This window comes from Poecilia formosa, unplaced genomic scaffold (assembly GCF_000485575.1).
Source record: "Poecilia formosa unplaced genomic scaffold, Poecilia_formosa-5.1.2 Scaffold273, whole genome shotgun sequence".
In the NCBI taxonomy this organism is placed as follows: Eukaryota; Metazoa; Chordata; class Actinopteri; order Cyprinodontiformes; family Poeciliidae; genus Poecilia; species Poecilia formosa.
The window spans coordinates 211198-226517 of record NW_006800212.1 but is presented as its reverse complement, the minus strand read 5'-3'; the positions used below and the strand labels follow the sequence as shown (position 1 = coordinate 226517).

Genomic DNA, 15320 nt, shown 5'->3' with positions numbered 1-15320 from the left:
ACTATCTCAATTTATATGATGTTATTCTGAAGGAGGCCATATTGTAGCTCATCAGGTCCATGAAATCTTTACAGTATACTAAAATTAAGCTTTTATTTCATCAAAGTTTTGTAAATTATCAGTTATGGAGTTGACACATCATGGTTGTGACAAGCAACTTAGGAATAAAACAGAAGAAAAAACTAAAGAATAACTTAAACTAACCAGAGCTAACTAGCCCTCTTAGCAAAGGAAGAGAAAAGACGACGTCCTGGGGTCCTCAGAAGTTCTGGTGCCCCCCAATAATGCCTGATTTTTTTATTTTTTTTTACATTCTTTTCATGTCTGACGGTGTTGACAAAAACTAGGGACAAATTTCAATGGAATTGGAAAATATATAAAAATGATTTTTAATTCAATTTATTGATACTTTTATAATTATTTATATGACTACTTATACTTAATTGTGATAATATGTAATTTTGGTATTTCTTTAATTGTTTTAAACTATTGTAATGTGTTGAGTTCTGCTCCTGGACAAGGAATTTTACAGGCATCATCCACTGACTACAATGTTTAAAATAAAAAAAAATATTCAGGAAAATATACATTGTTGTGCTCACATGACCCAGATTAGTTTAGTCAGATATTTGAAAAAATTATATTTTGTGTATATTTTATTCAAATTTTGTGCTTTATCCATAGGACCTGTTTTGTCCCTATTCTCAAGAATCACTGGACTAATTGTACATGCCAGAGATTCCAGGTCCAAGTATGCGCTTTAAGAAAGGCTGGTTTATGTGGCAATACTTTGTATGCTGCCTGGACCACGATGATATTATAAAGAAACTGAAATAACTTTTAAGGCAAAGGTGGAGCGATGCACTCGTACTGTCTTTTCTGGTCAACAGGAGAACAGCACCATTTATTATAGGCATGACTGAATAAAGTCATTTTACAGAGACTTCACATCGATCTAGGCAAGATAACTTCATGGATGTTTCAAGTAAATGTATTTTTAAAGATTAGATGCTGTTGATGGTTACCAGACCAAGAAACCTATCAAAGTAATCTACCTCGTCATTGAGCAACATCGTTTTCATGTTTATGTAAATGTGTGCATCTTCACCTTCATAAAATCAACGCTGTTGTCCAGTAGAGCTTCTCTTCTGAAAACTAACAGGAAGTTTTCTTCTTCAGGCAAAATCATGTTGGCCAGCTAGAAAACAAGACAGCAAGCAGAGATCTCGGTGAAAAGATGCACATAGTGTTGGCTTTTACAAGTCTCTACAAGTTCAATTTTATCTTGGTAAGATATAGGTAGTCTTACTTAAAACCATTTCCTGCTAAAAAAAAATGCCTCAACAAAAACTCAGCAGTCACATTGAGACATCTTTCTATAACTGGTGCACCCCACAGAAGAAATAAATTCTCATGTATTCAATTTTCTTTCCTTTATTTAACCAGGAAAAACAAGAGGGAAGAAATCTGCAACAACCTGGTTGCACAAAATGAAAACACATGCACAAGTTTAAAACATAATACAAAACAATTTAAAAGCTATGACACTGACTGATGGACTCATGTTGCATGTTTTTTAAGAACCGCTCAAAAAAATTCCAGGGAAATAAGATCAGACATCTTTAGTTTAGGCTGGAGCTGATTCCATGATATATAGTGAATGCTTTTATTCCGTTTTTCTGTTCGAACACGTAGAACATGCAAAAGAAAAATGTTGGCACATAAAGAACGGGCAGGAACAGATCGTTGTTTAAGATAATTTAAGTAGGCTGGAGCCAAGCAGAGTTTCATGAATCAGTGGCATCAAGTGATTGTATCTCCGTAAGCTTAAAGGAAGCCATTCAGCTTTTGATGTGTAAGATGTCTGCTCCCTGTTACAAACCTTAAAGCACAATGGGAGACAGTATTCAAAGTATTGAAGACATCTGGTAATTCAGAAGGGGGAAAAGCTAAACATATCTTTAAAAGAGATAAACTCCGACTTGATTTTCTAAGCAGGACGCCATAAAGGAAAGATTTACAAACCCTCCGCTGAACGACCTCTGCACCAGCTGACCTGGATCCGCTCCAGTTGTTAATGAGCCAGCTCTACATTAGTGGATTAAACTCTCCGATGAGAACGGTAATAAAGGATTCACCCCATCAGAAGACAAAGATGAAGCCATGACAAGGGCAACTCACCAACAGTGCTGTTTTCTGCAGAGGCATCCCTATAAGGCCTTTTCTACACATTAGATGTATTAACTATTTAAGCTCATTTTCTAAACAGATGACAGCTAAAGGCACAAAAGGTCTTCACCAAAAAAGTTTATTATTGGGTTGTTTTTCCAATTTGTGTTTTTGTAAATGATGACCAAGTCAGCACAGCTCTAAAATAAAACCAGAAAGTGGTTTCCACGGGCTTTGCTGGTAAAAATGCCTCCACCTGGCAGCTTTACATCACCACTGTGATGTGTTCAACAGGAGAATTGTTCACAATGTAGTCACATTTACTAAGTTTGACAAGAGTGGTCATCGTTAAACTTTTCTATACTCGATATGCTAGCTTTTACACTTCAATAACGGGGCAATAGCAGCTGAATGTAGTTCATTTCTCTTTCTGCTGATATACATGAACAGACACTGAAAGCATGCCAGCACTTTGTGCAACTATGACAGGATCTTGTGGCTTGCAGATAAAATTGTTGACTTCCTCTTTGACTTCTATGCATCTGTTAAGACGTCTTATTAAACAAGCCTTCAAGACTGCTGAACCTTTGGTACGCGCAGAATATCAAGTAGAAAAGTGACAACACTGGAGTTCACTTGTGGAAACAATTTCACTTAAAGATGCATTTCAGCACAAGATGGTTTGTAAGAAAATACTGTTACAGTACATTGTGTAAGATAGAATGGTTGTAAATTTTGCTTACCAGTAGTCTAAACATCCTGTTTACACCAGCAGCTTTTCTTGTTTTCCAGAAAGCATTAGTAATCTGAATTTTGAAGGTATTAATGTAAAAGTTTTGGTTGCCTTTAAGGATTATTGGTACAATCTGAGGTTATTAGAATTTGTAATGTGCGGTTATTAAAATGGAAAAAAAAAAAACTTTATGCTGCACACAAATTATTTAGCTTTAGCTTTAAAGTTTATTGTGTTTTGTTAGGTTGAGTTTTGTTTGCAATTTAATAGTCACGGCCCAGGATGTTTCCAAAGGGTGCCAGTCATTTTGTGCCCCACTTTAATATAAAATCAACCACCATGGTTAAAAAAAAAATCATTGCATGTGAGATTTTGTTTCAAACAAATCAATTGTGCTTTCACAAAGAGTGATTTAAAGTAACATTCTACATTATGCTCAAATCTAATGCAGAAAAAAAAGTGAGTATACAAATTCAGTAACTGTCTACAAGCAGCGTTTCAATTTGAAAGTATTTTTGGGTCAGCTATGGAAAAACAATTCACAAAAATGTTTAGTCCTAACATCTTGTGTAAAGGTTTTTATTACATCCTAATTCCATTGACTGTGCTTCTGGTTAATGGTTGAGCCAAACTGACTCAAAATAGGAAACCTTGGCCCAAAAATGTCTACAGTCCTGTGAGGTGAATAGGTAAGAGGTCATCACAGCTGGTATGACTTTCTCCAAAATGGACAAGAATTGATGCATGATCAGAACAAAATTGTTGATTCTGTGGCAACCTGCTTCTTTCATATCAGTTTTCTCATAAAGACCAGAACTGCAAAAGCACAAAACAATAAGACCTCCGAGTTTCAGTTCTAGACTAGTTCTAGTCGGTTCACTAGAACCAACTAGAACCGACTGACCCAAACACAGGTTGGGTCAGAACCTGTGTTTGGGTTCTGACCCAAACACAGATCAGAACCACAATGAATTGAAGGTGAAATATAAAAGCTTTACTACATATCCTGTTAAACTAAATCCTACATGAAATTTGAGCATTCATATGCTCACATTTTAAAAGCACCCAGAAATAATTACTAAGAAAAACATGGTGACACACAGATATAAATAACAACTAGTTTATTTGCAGAAAGCAGAAGGATGTTGGTTGCACTGCTGAGGGAACGAAGAGGGAGTATCCTGCCTCCACGCTTAATAAGCTTGTTAAACCAAAAAATTATAGCTTCAGCATTATGGGATAAAATGAAATAAATCTAACCAATCAATACATATACATAAAACTTCTAATGTAAATGAATTTAAAGTTACAATCATATATAACTACCGAGCTCCTCTAAGTAAGATCAGTGCAGGTAGATTTGAAATAGAGAGCTTGTAGCCTGTTAAACATCTGAAACTGCTACAACAGCACTTGTTGGAACTGATTCTTGGCAGGAGCTGTGAGTTATGGATTCACAATCTGTTTTTTTCTTTTTTTTTTTAATAAAGAAAAAACATCAGATAGGCAGGGGCATACCATGTTGAGCTCACCGTCCATGCTTCAACCACAATAAATCACTGCATGTAACAAGCCACTAATAGAAAATGCATATTGATTTCTTCCTTCAGTATTAGAGGAAGCCAAGGCCTTTGGTTCTGTGGGTGTAATTCATCAAAGGAGTGATCCCAATGAATAGTTTCTGTCCTCTGGTATAAGTCGCACACTTAATTACTTTGGAGAGGATTATGTTGTCTTAGACTATGAGATATCCTGATTAGCCAGACTGCAGCCTGGGATCAATGTGAAAATAATAAAGGCGACTTAAACCAGTAAGAATCAGTAAATTACTAGAGAAAACTGAAATAAGCTGCATTCAACTATTAAATGTGTATTTTATGAGTGAGGAACAATTGAGTTCTTTTCACCTTGGAGCTTTTGAGAACACAAGATGGTTTGGACAGCAGTTCTTATGTTGCACAATGTTGGTGTTAATTTTAAATGGTTTTAAGAGAAAGGTGGTTGATTGAAAAGGAATGAGGCTGAAGACAGATGATGCTGCTGTAGTGTAAAGAGGAAGTAGGCTCTAAGCAAGCAGCTTTTAAATGTGTCATGTCTGACGAAAACAAATGTGACAAATGTTGTGTTGAGAGGAAGCTGAAGTTACAGAAAAGAGGGCCAAAGGATAATAGTAATTACATTTTAGAGTAACTAAAAACAGTTTTAAAATGTTCGCATAATACATATATTAGTGCTGTTTTCCAGCTTGTCCAGATCACAACCAGTCTCAAAGAGTTTCTGCTTACGTGGCCTTGTTGAGACAACCTTTTTATTGTCAGGCCTGAAGCCAGATGCCACACTGAACAGCCTTCATAACATACTTGGAATAAGATATGTGCAATTAGAAATGATTCAGCTGCAATTCTTACAGGAGCTGAGAAAATCATTGTAAAACAGTTATTAAACTTTTGATGATTTGAAAAGATAAGGTCAGAAATATGCAGTGTAATCAGATAAGCTGATTAACACTGATCATCTTATCTCACCTGGTCAGGATAAAAAAATAAAAAAAAACACAACAATAAGCACGAGAACATCAGTCTGGATCACAGAGCAACAGGAGAATATGGCCTGGCCCAATGAATGAGGAACAAGTGGCAGCAGGATGGATTATGAGAAGAAGACAAGCTGATAGAGAGCTAGTCTATATCAGCTTGTACAACATCTTGGACAATGTAATGCTGGCCGTCATTTGTCTTTTATCATCTAATTATAATCGGTCCTATTTCAAACAAACCTGTGCCCAAACCCTCCATGCTACCATTCATTTTTGTTTAACTGAAGCAGCATTCTGTTAGAAATATCTTTAAATTGGTTTATGACTAATATAAATGAGGCATGAGCAATCGTACCTCTTGAATCTGTAGTTTACCATCAGCAGTCACATCATAGGCGGACATGAACCTCTGCTTCAGTCTCTGAACTCTCTCCTCGGTGGCTTTCTCCTGTGAAAAAAAAACAGCAAAATCAAAATGAATCGCTGATTTTTCAGTTTTGTTTATAGATAAATTAATCAGGGTGAATAAAGTCTGATTTTGAAGGAAATGCAACACAAAAATTTTAAATGTAAAGAATATAAAGAACCAGACTACATAACCCCCCCCCCAAAAAAAAAACAAGTCTACCTCTCCAGCTTAGTCACATTTGTTTTTGGCATCGTCTCCATGGATACACCTTTAATCTAAGACTTTCTCTTCCCTCAAGGTCTGTTTTTTGAACTCAAGCAAACTAACAGGGTTTATGGCACTTGACCTTAACCATGTCGTCCAACGACAGAAGTTGTTTGACATATCCAATAAAGCAGAAACCCTTCATTGACTATTTGGCTCTCTGCAAATCAAATGTCCCAAATTGACTGCATACTTTGTGAGATGTAGAAATCAGTCAGTAGCATTTTTAAAGGATGTCACTGTGAGGGTTATCTGCAAACAATAGACCTACTCTTTTGTGAAGCGCTGCAGATAAAGAGGTAAGACTGACAGCAGCACTTCAGCTCCCATGTGACCCTCTGGTCTCAGGTGTTATATATATATATATATATATATATATATATATATATATATATATCCAACTAATCAAGCAGCAGTTGAGTCCTGACAACTCCAGACCTGCAGGGGTCACCACTCCCTGTCTATACTGTTTGAGACAAAAGTAAATAGCAGCAAATTGCTAACGCCGGGAGATGATGGGGTAGAATAATATTATGTGTAAAATGGATTGGGCATATGAAAAAAACAGTTTGAGACTGAGATCCATTTGTTTTTGTTTGTTTGGGTTTTTTTTTTTTTTTGTATGTTTGTCTGAGTTTTTCCAGATATTCTATAAAACTAATATCAATTTAGGTTCCAGTCACATCTGAAGGCAATTATACTTTCAGGTTCTGAAATTATTCTACTTAGCAACCAACTTTCTAAATTGTACACTCTAATTTTCAGTCACCTTCCTGTAGCTATGGAAACCTGTTGATCCATGGCGCTTAAACCTTGAATGATCGCTTTGTGCGGGGCAGAGGAGACGCAGTCTGCAGACCATAAGGGGCCACAGTTATCACGAATCGAGATCAAGAGACACACACTATAACAGTCACTCAGATAATGACACTGAAAACAAAGACAAGCATAACATCTGGCTGCTGACAGGTCTCAGATAAATACAACAACATATATGACAAAAAAAAAAAATTACACATCATGTGATTTACTACTTCCCCAAACCACCTGCAACATTATGAAGACATTTTGTTTAAACCGAATGATTTTAACATAATTTAGATGCCCTGATACAAATTTCCTGTCATGCCATGGCAACATGACAAATTACTTTATATTTTAGCCTTGGTTCGAAAGAAAATATAAATAATTCACAGTCATGATGTGTTCAGCTTAAAAGGATGCAAACTGTAACCTAATACAGTATTTTACTGTTTGTTTTTTTCTGTTTTTGCATCCAAACTGACTCCATTTCAAATTTCAAAACACATTAACTTGTCAAATCAGAACGTTACAATTAAGAGGCTTTTTTTTTCTTTTTTTAAAATCATAAATCACTGAAACTGACTTGTTTATATGGTATACAGTTTGCTGAGTTATTTAATGTCTCTTCACACCTGACATGTTTTTTCTTCGTCAGAGGTGTCACAGCTGTTCCCTATTTCTGTTCATACATCCTTTTGGTTATACAAAAATATGTGTGTGTAATTTAACCTGACAAAATGTTAACTCCACATCAGATCAAATTTCAAAATTACTGATACAGCAGTATAGTACAATGAACAGAAACTGATTATATTGGAGTAAAAAAAAAAAAGAAAGATAGAAAGCTGACAAACCACAGTAACAAATGGCAACAAGATGATGCACAACAGTAAATGGCAGCCAGAGCAGATGGGACGGATGTGCAGTGTCTTTGTAGCTTGACAGAAATCCATTGAACATCATCCGTCCTGAGGGCATTAGTGGCGGAGAGCAAACATCAGAAAAGAAGAGAGTAATATAAGTGTGGCAATCTGTTTGTTTTAGTGAAACCCAATTAGTATCCAAGGGAGTCTGCTCAGAACGCTGAAGAACAACAGGCAGTGGATGTATGCTTATTGGAGTTTCCATTAAAACTGGGCCGGGAAAGGGCTCGGCCATTACTCAGCTTAACCACATTTAACTTTGCTCTGCAAACATGATGTGCCATTAGTGAACGTGGTCAACAGGCTCTTTTTCCTCCATCTCTGTTTGGAACTGTATCGACTTAGATTGTTCTTTGATAGTTTTCGGGTGTTTTTAAATGTACTGTCCAGCATCACTACCGAGACCTCGCCCATTCAGACGGCTGCAAACATCTCTGGCTACCCAGACAGCAGAGGTCTATCATTTTTGCTCATTTCAAGGTTTTTTTTTTCTTTTTTTTATCCCCCAGTAAATGATGCTAAGCCTAAATTTTCTCACATGTGCTCCATAAAGATATGAACCCTATTAACCTTTCAAATATGGACAATTTCATAGACAATTAACAGCACCACACTGCTGCTGCTTTTAGGTTGTACAATTAGAAACATGTGCAGATGATGCCACAATCTGTTGCCTACTGTCTGTGAAAGTGTATTTATAAATTAGTGGCATATTTCTACAGATAAAACATTCACTCACCTGGGGCCCCAGTCTTTTCATCATGTGCCGGAAAAAGTCATCCAGCTCTTTACCCTCAATGTAGCCATTATCTACAAACACAAGAACAAAAATCAAACAGTTGGGATGTATAGCAGGTTTTTTTCTTTGTGTATAAAAAGTAGATTCATAAACAATTTTCCAATAATAACCCATAAAAAAAAATCTACTTATTCTCTTACTTGTTCAGTGCACACCTATTTATAGCATCACAGTTGATTCTGCATCCATGATATAAGCAAACCATCTAAGGTCTAATAATGCAAGCCCAGCAAAATTGTCAAATCTGAAAATGCTTTATATTAAACAACAATGTCTATTAATAGGCAAAGAATAGCAAGATGACATGAAATGTCCTTACCGTCTGCATCAAAGTGTTGCCAGATTTCCAAGAAACCTGCTGCATCCAGGTTGTCAAAAGAGCTCTCCATCTTTCCAAAGAAAAGGAAGCTTGAAACTTCTATACGTAAAAACAAGGACGTCTGCAGAGATGAACTGTGCTGCACTCCTCAGCCGTCTGGCAGAGATGAAAACTGTTTAAACTTTTACCTTTAGGTTAGTGTTACAGACCGTTATTTGCAAAAAAAAAAAAAAAAAAAAAAACACACCTCCTTCTTCTGTATGTCACCAAGTCAGTCTGTTAATGTGGGATTTTACAGTGCAAAACACACGCGCCATCTAGTGGAGGTCTTGCTACACTGCAAAGCAAAAAATAAGTTCTCGTAAGAGGCTGACTGGAAATGTGCCAAATGAGACCAATGAAAACGTGAAGCAGAATGCAAAATAATTTTAATCAGTATTAATAGTTGCATAAAAACTCACAACACGAGGATGATTAAAACATGCCAAGTCATGACAGAATAAGAATCAATTTAATTAAATAGATGACCAAACATTCACTTTCTATCATGTAGTCCCAGGTAAAGTTTGTTTCGTTTTCTAAAACATGTTCAAAGTGACAGCAAACATACAAATCGAGAAAGAACATCAGCCTTCAGTCGCTTTATTTTATTTCAAATAAGTTACAAACAGATCCTTAGTATAGTAGTGCACTTAGTACCAAAACAACAGAGGATTTCATGTTTTCACATAGGCGTGTGAATGTGTTACATGTGCTTACGTTACACACACACAAACACACGGGGCCCTACGTGTAAGAAAGCACATATGTACATACAGAAAAACTCACAGCCACATCATGCAGTCACACACAGACTGGCACGTCTAGACCGAGTGCTACCGAGTACTGGCATGTTTGTACACTGAACAGCAACAGAAAGAACCAGATGCTCATGTTGAATAATTCTCAACTTATTTTCAGTCTCCATCGCAATGCAACAGGAACTCTGCTGCATTGTGCTGCTGCTACACCAAAAAGAAAAGCTCAGAAATGGCAACTGCACACAGCCACATATGAGTGGATTAAATTTAAACAACATGCAATGTAGAAGCATCCTGTCATTTTTCGAGACACTTCAGAGACAAAAAAAAAAGATGATTCTGTAGTCATGTACATCCACGACAGGTTGACTATATACACCAAAAATAATATCTGTAAACCGTGAAGAGTGACAAGAAAAGGTCAACCCCACTGTAACGCCATAAAAGGACATCATCAGACACCACATTGTGGGAAAGGTGCACTGGTCAGAGCTCTGGCCCCGACTTCAATCTGAATCTTTTAAAGTGAAAAGAAATAAAAAATAAAATAAAATAAAATAGACTGCACAAACAAATCCAACACTTACTAATGAAACTTGGTCATTTAAAGCAAAATTTGTGATCTGGGATAACACTTTCTTTGTTCTTTTGCAAATTTTCAAGCAAAACTAATAGGAATGAAAAAACTTTCTTGAAACTTAGACAAAGTAGGATTTAGATTCTGGATCCTGTTTCAAGTCTTTTTGTCAGGTTTTAAGCTGGACCTGGGTTCTGCCAGTAATCAAAAAAAACATTCAATTCAATAAAATGCAAGTTTTAATTTGATAAATCAAAGATTGCCGCTCTGAAAAAGTCACTCTGTCGTTTTCTGAAATTTCGGATTTTATCAAACTTTTTCTGTCCATTTTCCAGATTTACCCAGACATGGACAGTGAATAAAATCTGATTCAAGCTGCATATCTAAGGGTCCTGTACACTTTGCTGCATGCAGTGGCCTTCACACAGTGGCAGAATGCTGACACAAAAAATCTACAGCCATGTGTCCTGGAAGTCTGGCATCATATTTCATTAATCTATGTTTTTTTTTTTGCTTTGTTTTGTTTTTTTTATCCCAGCAACAATTATGTTTTCTTGTTTCTACTGTGACAACAGTCATAGAAAATTGAGAATTACCCCAACACAATCATGACATAGCAGAACAGAAATATAGCGATCATCCCATATTGCGTTTGCATGGCATGGAGATATTTGAGAAAACAATCAAATATTTAAATTGTAAACAGTGTACTGTTAATCATCATTCATTTACACTAGAGTTTTTTTTTTATTACACAAATTCATTTTCATAATTAGTCAAACTCTACAGCAGTGTGAAACAGGTATGTCGACTTAAAACCAAAACAGAAGAATCGGCCCGACGGCCAAGTTGATGCCACACAATTAATATACACCCACCGACAGTTCACTTTCACCCCACACAGTGCATTATTGGTTTTTAAACAAGCAGTACGGTTACCGCCCTTATTCTGTGCATTTCTTAATTCCTAGGCATAAAGGAGAATTAAGAACATTTTCAAATCGCTAATCAAACGAAGAAAAACGAGGCAGACTTTAAAAAAAAAAACAAAAAACAAACTTGTGTGCTGGAGTTCCTTCAGTGTTTTTGCTTATACACAAAGAACTAAGACTGTCTCGAACTGTCTTTTTCTATTGAGATTTCCTTGTGGTCACTGGACATGTAGAGCACTAGCATAGTCTTAATGAATGGGATTCAAGTCTTTCTAGGAGCAATTCAAATTCTCAATGTTATTTATTTGCAAAAATAACAACAAAAAAAGTTCAAAACTTCTTTTAAGAAATTACACTACAGATATGCTCCAGAAAGAACCAAACATAGCTCTCTATTGCACTTTAATTATATTCCCAAAGCTCCTCTCCCAAATTAAGAAAAAAAAAAAAAAAATTTCCACAGTGTTTGAATATAAAAGAGCAATTATTTAACAGTGCTGAAGCCATACGCTGATTATCAGTAAAGACAAAGAGTGCCACAGTCCTCTCAAAGCAGTAACACATCATATGGCCACTCCAGCTTTCACATGGAGTATTACACACTGTTGCTTAGTGTGCATCAGTCTGCAGCTGTTGCACTTGTAAAGTAAACCACACATCTCTGATCTGCGTCTTTGCTGAGACACTCAGCTGAAACCTGCTTGTTCCTGTAAATAATAACTAAAGAACGAAATTGCATAACATTTTCAGTCACTTTGAATCCTATTTAGTAGCACATGCAGAAAAACCAGCGTTATAAAATCCATCAAAAATATATCAGAGACGGTCCTGATTTGCTAATATGTTTTGGCTTCAAGTACAGTGAAGTGGTATGGCGGTCATTGTTGCGTTTGGTCCCTGGGTGTCGAGCTGTGGCAGCAAGCCGTAGAAAACAGTAATTAGTTGTAATCGCGCCCTCTCAAAGCAGCCTGCTTTATTTTTAGAGATGTCAAACTTTTGACTCCACTTCGTGATTTATTATTTACATATAAGTGAGTAGGACCAAACCCTGATGATTCATCTGCTCAGACCCTGAAGAGTTAGTAAGAAAAGTGAGGATGAGCAAGGCTGACAGCACATCTGGAGAAAAATACTGTTTGGATCGAGGAAGCTCTCACGAGACGAAGCACAGTTTTGGTTTTTTGCTTTGGAGGCGTACTGCGTCCACTGCGGTCATGTCCGTCATGCATTAAGGTCAAAACTGTGTTTCTGCTTCTCATGCCTGCCAGGTCTGACTTGTACTTTGTGGTCAAACTGGACCTGCAGGTATGAATCATATTGTAAAAAATAAACCATGGGAGATTTGTTCCCTTGGAGTTAGTTTTCTATAAAGGAGCCTGAGACTTGGTGAGTGGCTCATATTAGTATAAAGTCCTTGTCTGCCTCTTCCCCCGAGTCCGAGGACTTCTTTCTGGTTGCTTTGCTTTTGTCTGTGTTTGCACAGTTGTCCTTGGTTTTGAAGGAGCCTGGGTCATCAGCGTTGGTGCAGCGAGGGCTGGATCTCTGAGCAGCGTCTGACGCCGACTTCACTGAAAACAAGAGACACAATAAACCAACATTAATAATGTAACTGGAACAAATGGAAAAGAAAACAAAAATAAGCCAAAAGCACATACATTTAAATAGATATTTTGCCATATTTCTATGACCTATCCTCAGGAGATTTATTTACCATGTCATAAACTCGACTCTATTCTTTAGTAAAAGACAAGAGGAGAAAATGGGAGAAAAAAAATCAAGGATTGAAATTTGATGATTCTTCCCGTCACTGTGGTCGATTGAAAGAAACCCAAACACATCTCTCTTTAATGTTGGTCTTTGTTAAACAAATAAATGCAGTAATTGAAATCTTATAGTCATTTGTGTTTTCCAACTAAAAAGAACTGTCAACAATTGTGTGTACCTCAGTACATGATCTATATTCTGATCTGCTTCATTCATGTTTTACAGAGCGAAAGCTTTCATTCACAAAAAAACCTTTTAGATTTTAGTTAACAAGTGAAACAACAAAATGTCATCAGGCTTCAAGGTTTAAAATTTGCTAATTATTTTTGCAAGGCGTTCTTTTTCTTACTATCGACTTGAATGCAAGGTTGAACAGTCTGTAAAAACTGATTTTAAGGATTGCTCGATACAAAAAGAGACAGTAAAAAAAATAAATACATACTTTGCATGTCTGATTTATGATGCGCAGCAGATAAAATACAGTTTCAATCAGCAACGCTCTTGGCCTGAATCCATCAGTCACATCTGTCACATGCTAGACACAGAGCAGCAACATGAGGTCACAGAGGAACTGAGTCTGTTAGATGAACACAGTTAAAACTGTTCATAAGGGGCCGCCAAGATTATTTAGCGTTTAAAAGTGAAAGTTTTCAGCTGATTTTGTGACTCACCTTCCTGAGGGCCTTTGTTGGTGGAAACTCCGGTCTGCAGAATGGGCTCCTTGTCTTTTTCTGACATTGTCCTTTTTAGGGTGGAGGGCAGAATTTTGGGAGATGCATGGCCGCTGCCGATGGGGGACGCTGAACTCTCATCTATGCGAAAAAACAGGCATGAAATATAACTTTGTAAAATTTGGCCGTTTTTAAAAAGTGATTCTAAAAGCTGCAGACAGCTTGTGCAGACTGCGCAGCATACCTGTGCTCCTGCCGCTGCTGGCCCTCGGCTTCTGGGGGATGGTGGGCCGTGCAGCCAGGGCTGGCTTTGCTCCTTGTGGCACTGGTGGCTTAGGGTTTACTGGTCCTGCAGGGGACGTTGAGGAAGACGTGGCTCTGAGGCGAGCGGAAGGTTCGGACTTGGCTTCACTACGGGGCGAGGACTTTTCTGCAGCAGCAGCATTGGCTTTGTTAGTGGGACAACTGGAAGTCTTGCTTTCAGTAGTTGAGGATTGGGACTTGGCTGTCAACAAATACAAATGGATAAAATAACTCTTTGAAATGACCACCAATAACTATCTAAGTACATTGCCTTGCAAAAGTTTTTTCTGAACGTTGCCTCATTTTATCCTTTTTAATCATAAATTTCTCCTTGTATCTTACCTGCTGCATTGCTGTCAGGCCTGTCAGGGCTGGAAGACTGCAAGACACACAAAGACAAAATATGGAATCACTGCCTGTTACAAACAGATGTAGCCATTTCTCTTTAATGCAGTTTTCTAAAAGAACACAAATGTACAGCTACATCCCAGAGGATAAATGACTGACGCAGTGAAACACCGAGGATGCAGCTCCTGCTTTCTACGACCTGCTTTGAGAAAACAGTGATCCCCCATTTCACCTGCACACACACCTGGAAACCTGCTAGAACAAGCAGAGGGTTGGAGCAGCTCTATGACTATTTATCTGCAGCCCAAAAATACTAATGTTGCAAATGTGAAGCACATGCAGGGAATTACATTGGGACAATCTGCTGAGAATAAATAAATCATCGGGGGGGAAAAAAATGTCCTGCCCAAATGTAAAGTCAAATAAAAATATACAATTAGTGTAATTTTGCTGACAACAATTGGATTAGACATTCATTTTATTCAAAGGTTCTGATTGAAGTCAAGAGCGTTGTGTCACATAGAGAAATGCTGAGATCAAAGTTTTCCAGACCCAGATTTCTAGTTATTTTTATGTTCTCAAGGTGTTCAAACTAGAGTGTATAGAAAAAATTCCTTGTAGAAAGCGAATGGACGGTTTTGTTATTCCCTAATCTACCACATGATTTTTTGTTCCAGCTGACGTTACTCACCTTGTATGCTCTCCTCTCATGTTTTGCTTTCATCTCTGCCAAGAGGCCACTTCCCATCATCTGCACTCCAGTGTACCTCTTCCCGCCTTGAGGACTTCCCCTGCCGTCCGAACCCTCCCAGGGTTCATCTATGGAGTCCGGAGTCCTCAGTTCTTCGGACCGGTCGGAGCTGCTGCTGTAGTCTGTGGGCTGTGAGCGGGTGGAGGAGTCTCTGGATTGGAGACAGACGCCGTCAGAGGAGTTGAAACTGAGGCGTACGTTAGGCGTGATCGTGGGTT

At 37.6% G+C, this 15320-nt stretch overlaps 2 protein-coding genes across 2 annotated transcripts in view; both read right to left on the bottom strand.

Annotated features, from left to right (window-relative positions):
* The window catches only part of LOC103151166 (secretagogin-like), a 14492-nt gene extending 5378 nt beyond the window's left edge, over positions 1–9114 (bottom strand). Inside the window, exons 1-4 of the mRNA XM_007571060.2 lie at positions 8957–9114; positions 8578–8648; positions 5794–5886; positions 1109–1198 (exon numbers count right to left, since the gene is read on the bottom strand). Coding sequence (XP_007571122.1) covers positions 1109–1198; positions 5794–5886; positions 8578–8648; positions 8957–9026 — 324 coding nt within the window. The 5' untranslated portion in view covers positions 9027–9114. The remainder of the gene's footprint in view (positions 1–1108; positions 1199–5793; positions 5887–8577; positions 8649–8956) is intronic.
* A 468-nt stretch (positions 9115–9582) lies between these two features.
* Positions 9583–15320, bottom strand: part of LOC103151165 (F-actin-uncapping protein LRRC16A) — a 49226-nt gene continuing 43488 nt past the window's right edge. Inside the window, exons 36-40 of the mRNA XM_007571055.2 lie at positions 15043–15253; positions 14346–14382; positions 13945–14205; positions 13701–13841; positions 9583–12833 (exon numbers count right to left, since the gene is read on the bottom strand). Of these exons, the coding sequence (XP_007571117.1) occupies positions 12661–12833; positions 13701–13841; positions 13945–14205; positions 14346–14382; positions 15043–15253 (823 nt within the window). The 3' untranslated portion in view covers positions 9583–12660. The remainder of the gene's footprint in view (positions 12834–13700; positions 13842–13944; positions 14206–14345; positions 14383–15042; positions 15254–15320) is intronic.